This window comes from Papio anubis, chromosome X, assembly GCF_008728515.1.
Source record: "Papio anubis isolate 15944 chromosome X, Panubis1.0, whole genome shotgun sequence".
In the NCBI taxonomy this organism is placed as follows: domain Eukaryota; kingdom Metazoa; phylum Chordata; class Mammalia; order Primates; family Cercopithecidae; genus Papio; species Papio anubis.
The window spans coordinates 24261588-24268657 of record NC_044996.1 but is presented as its reverse complement, the minus strand read 5'-3'; the positions used below and the strand labels follow the sequence as shown (position 1 = coordinate 24268657).

Here is a 7070-nt window from a genome sequence, read left to right as displayed (position 1 = left end):
AGGGCATTTTATCAAAGGGCAAATGGGAGAGGTTGAGACATCACACCGGGAGCCTCTGTGTGTAGTTTGAGCTAGGGTGGAGGCTTCTGGGAATGTGGAATAAAGGCGAGGTTTTACAGACATTGCAAACCACACGCTGGACTTCAGGAGATGGGAGAGGGGAATGGGGGTGAATTGAAGGGAACGATCAGATGGCTCTGAAATTTCAAACTTAAGAGGTCAGGAAAACGGTGGCACCATTAACAGAAATAGGCAAGTCATGATGGCCTTTTTGTTTGCTTGATTTATTATTATTATTATTATACTTTAAGTTCTGGGATACATGTGCAGAATGTGCCGGTTTGTTACATAGATATACATGTGCCATGGTGGTTTGCTGCACCCATCAACCCATCATCTTGGAAAGGTTTTTTGTGAGTGTGGAAATAATTTTAAAAATCCATTGTTGGACAGCCGTGGTTGCTCACGCCTGTAATCCCAGCACTTTGGGAGGCCAAGGTGGGTGGATCACTTGAGGCCAGGAGTTGGAGACCAGCCTGGCCAAAATGGTGAAATCCTGGCTGTACTAAAAATACGAAAATTAGCTGGGCATGGTGGTGTGTGCCTGTACTCCCAGCTACTCAGGAGGCTGAGGCAGGAGAATCGCTTGAGCTTGGGAGGCAGAGGTTGCAGTGAACCGAGATCATGCTACTGCACTCCAGCCGACAGAGCAAGACTCTGACTCAATAGAGGGGCTATCTTTAAGGGGCTGACAAGTATCCATGTGGAAATGTCCAGCAGATCGCTGGAAACGTGAGCCAGGAGCTTAGGAGAAAGGGTGGGACTGGAGCTCTAGATTTAAGACCCATCTCCGAGGAGCCACAATGAGCCCCAAATGGATGAGATTCTTGAAGAACAGCCACATTGGAAGTGGTAGGTGAAGAACCAGCCCCAGAAAGGGTGATGGGGGACGCAGGAGAGCCCAGCTAGTGTGTGCTTACGAGGGTCGAGGACTGTGAAGAAGACATTTGATTTCACCACGAGGTCACTGATGACCTTCCAGCAATGAGTTTCCATGGAGTTGGAGTAGGGGTGGCAGAAACCAGATTTCAGGTGGGGACAGGGCTACCCCAACCCATGCAGCACCTTTGTGCAAAATTTTTTAATGGTGACCCTTTATCAAGATGCTCACTTTCAACCATCAGGAAACTCATCATAAACTGATTTTATTAGAAAAAGGCACTTTAATGCCAACTGCTGGAAACACGCATAGAAAATACATTTGCACAACTAAACGCAGTGCCCTCCAGGGGGCAGGGAGAAGAAGAGAGTGGGAGAGGGTGATAATTGGCTTGGCGAAGAAGAGAAGAGCAAGAGCGCGGCCAGGGGAGGTAGTTAGGTCAAGTGGATGGTTTTGTACCAAGGACACAGCAAAGGTCCTCAGGCACTGATTCACATTACCCAAAGTCACCAGATAATAGAGTTGTTTCTGTGGCTGAAATTTCTTAGCCTTGCCCCAAACTTGGCAAGAGGGAAGCAAGCTCGTTTAAAGAAGGGAGAGGGGAGGAGATCCAGGCCATTGGCCTAGGTGTTGGCTTTGAGAGAGAATAGGTTGACCCTTCCTTGGAAAGAGGGAAGGGGGAAGCAGGGAGCCACGAAGAGAGAGAGGTGCCATGGGAACTCCCGGCTGCCGACTCCCGTCTTCTTGGTGAAGGAGTCAGGGTTAGGTGTGAAAGTGGGAGATGAGGGGCATCGGTCCACCCGAGGAGGTCTGCTGCAGTCATCATGGAGGCAGGCTGGTTCGCCTTTGAGGTGAGTTGCAGGCAGGCTGAGCAGCAGAAACCATGTGGTAGGTACCCATGCTTGAGCAAGAATGGGGGTGGGCCCCATATAGGTCGCTGCTGGACTAGCCCCAGTGACGCCTGACAGCTGGAAAATGTCAAAAAGTAATCAAGAGGGAGCCCAGGATCGGGGAAGTAGGCTGGGGTGTCAGCAAAGGCTATTGTCTGGCGGGGGGCTGGTATCACACAAACAGCCCAAGCCCGAGGCACAAATATTCAATGAATTCAGCTCTGACTGGGGGCTTTGTGGCTAGCTCTGAGGCTGGAGGGCACTTCACCCCTGTCTAATCCTTCAGCAAAGCACTCTGGGGTGGCCCACGATTCCAGCCTGACCGCATGGTGACTGTGGTTGCTAACTCGGCAAACTCTAGGAAGAGTACCTTGGTCCAGCCAGTGAGTGCTGCTCCCAGAGCTGACTTCCCTTCCCTCCCATCGTGGTTTTATCCTACTCGGCCTTCGTGTCCCTGAGGAGCGCATCTTCCCCAATGTGCATGCGCATCAAAGCGTTCCTACTCTGCACTCGTTCCAGCTCTACAACATCTCCAGATTCGGGGGATCAAACTTGTACCCCATAGTCTCAGAGCAACTGAATCTTGGCATGAACAAAGGGAATTAGAGAATGCTTTCCCTTAAAAACAAAATCCCTATCCCTGTGGCTGATCCACGGAGACATACACACACCTTTGGAGACAAGACCTCACAGCTACAGCCCTGTCCTCCCCAAAGAAACTAAGATACAGACCAACAAGTACATACAAGTACATACAGGGATAGTCACATACGGGGTAGTAAATTCCCTGTGTAGGGAATGCAGCCAGTGAGATAGAGCCAAGTAGAAGCGCTCTTCTCACGAAACTGCTGCACAGACCCTGGCCACAAACTTCTGCCTGGCCCAAGGGTTTTTCCCTCCATCACCAAGTCAGCCCATTATGCTGGCAAAAGCATATCCCCTAGTGCTCTTGAAGGCCATAGTCTGATGCCAGGGATGCTTAAGCTGGGCACTGTTTGGCCACAGTGACACCAGGCAGAGCTGGGGAACTGGGGGTCAAGTGTGTTGACATCCCACTGAAATGCAGGGGCAGGTGTGCTACTGAAGTCGGTCCCTATGAAAATGCTGCTCAATTTTGCCTGGTGGGTCACACTTGCCCTGACCCCTTTGCTTATATGTCATGGGGCTCCATCTTAATGAGGGAAGTAGGGTTGAATGGGGAAAAGGGGGCTGGGGTGGGGGATCTTGTCAGAAGGCTCCCAGATGTGGTCACACTAGGCTCAGCCATCAACAGGGACCCTGGGCCTGAGGAGAGCTCAAGTTCAGCCACCGGGGTCAGCCCAACAGTGGGGCGGCTGGGAGGAGACAAAGTCTGGTTGCCCAGAAGGCTCGGATTGTGGGAACCCCTGGAAACCACTTGGGTTGGAAGTGGCTGAAGATGAGCCTGATCTCTCAGGAGCTCCCTCAGGGTCTCTTCAGGAACCAGCAGCCCCTCCATGGGGGCCCCCGTCACCATACCCTGAACATAGGAGGAGGGCCTCAGTGGCCCCTCCTTGACCCCAGGGGCTGCTGTAGTGCCAGAAGTCCTGATGAAGGCAGCAATGACAGTCCCAGGGGGCTGAGAGCTGGGCCCTGCTGGTCCAGCCCCTGTGACCGTGGGTGGCGCTGGGTTGGTCGGACGGTTGGCCCCAGCCAGAAGTTGGGGGAGGCCACTGAGAATCAGTGGAGCCCCTGGGGCTGCCACCTGGCTGTCTTGGAAACTGGCATTCAGGGGGAAAGAGGCCTGCAAAGTGAAGGTGTCCTTGAAAGTAGAGGCCGCTGGAACACTCTGGAGAACGAGCTGAGTGGGAGCAGTAGTATTGGCAGGAGGCCCATTGGTCAGCACCGTGGTCAGCGGGATCGTCTGCAGGGTCAGGGCCGAGCCCGACCCCACGGGGGCCACTCCTAGGTGGATGTTGCTGGGCACCGAAGTCGCACTGAGAAGAAACAGAGAACAGAGTTGGTTAAGGCAGGAGGTGTCCCCCAGCTGGTTAGGAAGGGGGGCAGAGAGGAATGGAGCTGAAGGTGTTTGTCGATTTCTTTGCTGTTTTGTTGCCTTTTTTTCTTTTTCTAGAGACAGGGTCTCACTCTGCTGCCCGGGCTGGAGTGTAGTGACACGATTATTACTCACTGCAGCCTTGAAGCCCTGGGTTCAAGCAATCCTCCTGACTCAGCCTCCCAAGTAGCTGGGACTACAGGTGTGTGCCACCATGCCCAGCTAATTTTTATTGACATGTATTTATTTATTTTTATTTTTGAGACTGGAGTCTTTGCAGCTCTGTCACGCAGGCTGGAGTGCAATGCTATGTAATCAGCTCACTGCAACCTTCTGACTCCCAGGTTCAGCGATTCTCCTGCTCAGCCTCCCAAGTAGCTAGGATTATAGGCCAAGCACCACCACACCAGCTAATTTTGTATACATTTTTAGTAGAGATGGAGTTTCACCATGTTGTGAGCTGGTCTTGAACTCTGACCTCAGGTGAATCCTGCCTTACCGACCTCCCAAAGTCTTTGGCATTACAGGCGTGGTACGTGCTTAACTGTGAATTCCTTTGTGTATTACTTGTATAGGTTTATATAGGTCAGGGATCATTCTAAGTGATTGACATGTGGCATTTCACTCAATCCTGAAAACAGCCCACAAGTGGAGTAAGAACAATCTGATTTTATAGATTGGGGAAAGTGAGGCACAGAGAGGTTATGTATTAATAACATGCTCCAAGACCAGCCATACCTTTGTTATCCTTTGATTTCTTCCAAGTGGGGATGCTGGGGTCTCACAAGGCCTCGATGTGAGTCCCTGCTCTAGTGCTTACACAGCGAGTGTACATAGGTGATGGCACTACTTGTGAAAACCTTAGCGACCCCACCGTCTTCCTCACCATTTGCCATTTCCACTCTTCTGCCGCCCTCACCGGTGTCTCACTGACCCAGCCAGCAATTGGGAGTCCATACACCGCAACCCAATAAGTCCAGCCTTCTCAGGGAGGCTCAGGCCCTGAGTGGGGATGAAGTGAGCTTGCCAGGTACGCCTGGAGGTCCCAAGGGGTTCACAGCAGGCGGCTCTAGAACATTCTCTGTTGCTTCTTTCTTTTTGAGGCCGAGTCTTGCTCTGTCGCCCAGGCACAGATACTGGCAGTCTCAGACCTCACTGCAACTCCGCCTCGGTTCCATGCCTCAGCCTCCCATTATGGGACTACAGGCGCTTCCGCCTGCCCGGCTAGTTTTTGTATTTTTAGTGAAAGGCGGGGTTTCGCAGTGTTAGCCAGGATAGAAGAGATGCGCCGATCTCTGACACCGTGATCGCCCGTCTCGGCCTCCCAAAGTGCTGGGATTACAGGCTTGAGCCACCGCGCCCGGCCGCTTCTTTTCTAGAATAGAGGAGGCTTAGGAGGATGGGCCAGGACACGGAGGCCCTGGTGGCTCCCTGGGGAGCCGCTCTTGTGTAAGCCCCCGGATATGTGACCTCAGGCAAGTGACTTTCCCTCTCTTGACCAACAAGTGCCCTACTGGCTTCTCCATGGCTCTGGGAGGATCCCATGAGCCTGGAGACAGAGCAGAGCTTGGCAAGAAGTTGAAAACTGAGCCCTGCCGGGTGCAGTGGCTCACACCTGTAATCCCAGCACTTTAGGAGGCCAAGGCGGGCGGATCACTTGAGGTCAGGAGTTTGAGACCAGCCTGGTCAACATGGTGAAACCCCGTCTTTACTAAAAATACAAAAATTCGCTGGGTGTGGTGGTGGGTACCTGTAATCCCAGCTACTCGGGAGGCTGAAGCAGGAGAATCACTTGAACCCGAGAGGCGGAGGTTGCAGTGAGCAGACATCATGCCACTGCACTCCAGCCTGGGTGACACAGCGAGACTCCATCTCAAAAAAAAAAAAAAAAAAAAAAAACTGAACCCCAAAGTGATGTACTATGTGAAGACCCATGCAACCTGGGTGTCTTTACCTCACAGCTTTGGTGAGCTTGACCTGGCCCTCTGCTGGAGAGACAAGCATGGTGGAGGTAGTGGGGATCTCCTCGTCTAGCGACAGTCCCAATTCCAGACTCGCAGATGGCTGGAGACCGACATGCTGAATTTTTGGCTTCTCCCAAGAAGAGCTGCCCTTGACCTGGGGGGCAGATCTGGATGAGACCCTGGAGCTGGTTCGCCGGGTGGTACTGGCGGAGGCCACAGAGGCCGTGGAGGCCTGAGGAGGGGCTGCTGTGGCTTCGCTGCTCTCGTCCTCATCTTCAATGACCACCAGGTCCTTGGGCATCTCCTTAAACTGGTACACCAGCCTCTGCCCTTCCACTTTGGCCAGGATACCTCTTTGGTAGTAGTATCTAGAGGAAGAGGGGAGGGGAGTTGGGAGTTAGCCGGAAGCTGGGTGGGAGACCTTCTACCTCCATCTCCCCAGCGCTCCTCTCCCAGGGCTAGGCAAGCATGAGGCTGAGTGAGGCTGGCTGGGGAGCCAGCTGAGGGACCAAGGGCAAGGGAAAGGATATGTCAACACCTGGACTTGGAAGGCTTTTATGACATTCCTGAGATTTCCCCGAGGACTCAAAGGATCACAGAAAGGTTTTCAGATGCCACCCCCTCCAACCCCCTGCTTTGGGGTAGAGGACAGGGAATGACTGAAGGAGGGAACTGAGAGTGAGGGGATGGATGGCGGGGACAGCAATCCCCCAGCCTGAGAGACCACCTCTAGGACAACTCAAGTCCACCTCCCTGGGGCTCTGGCTTGCAGATGTGAAGAAAGCCCTTCTTGGGGAAGAGGGATGCTGAACTGCTCTTCCATTATAAAAAGCAAAAAGGAGGCCAGGCCCCTAATCCCAACACTTTGGGAGGCCAAGGTGGGCAGATCACTTGAGGCCAGAAGTTCAAGACCAGCCTGGCCAACATGGCGAAACCCCATCTCTATTAAAAATACAAAAAATTAGGCCAAGTGCGGTGACTCATGCCTGTAATCCCAGCACTTTGGGAGGCCGAGGCAGGCAGATCATGAGGTCGAGAGATCGAGACCATCCTGGCTAACACGGTGAAACCCCGATTCTACTAAAATTACAAAAGAATTAGCCAGGCGTGGTGGCAGGCGCCTGTAGTCCCAGCTACCTGCAAGGCTGATGCAGGAGAATGGCGTGAACCTGGGAGGCAGAGCTTGCATTGAGCCAAGATTGTGCCACTGCACTCCAGCCTGGGCGACAGAGCGAGACTCTGTCTCAGAAAAAAAAAAAGAA

The 7070-nt window shown here is 52.9% G+C and overlaps 1 protein-coding gene across 6 annotated transcripts in view; it reads right to left on the bottom strand.

The window, feature by feature from the left end:
• Positions 1-1178: 1178 nt before the first annotated feature.
• The window catches only part of ELF4 (E74 like ETS transcription factor 4), a 45984-nt gene continuing 40092 nt past the window's right edge, over positions 1179-7070 (bottom strand). For all 6 annotated transcript variants that reach the window (XM_003918262.5, XM_009198236.2, XM_003918263.4 and 3 more), the window contains 2 exons: positions 5799-6176; positions 1179-3785 (listed from right to left, as the gene is read on the bottom strand). In XM_003918262.5, the coding sequence (XP_003918311.1) occupies positions 2981-3785; positions 5799-6176 (1183 nt within the window). In that variant the 3' untranslated portion in view covers positions 1179-2980. The remainder of the gene's footprint in view (positions 3786-5798; positions 6177-7070) is intronic.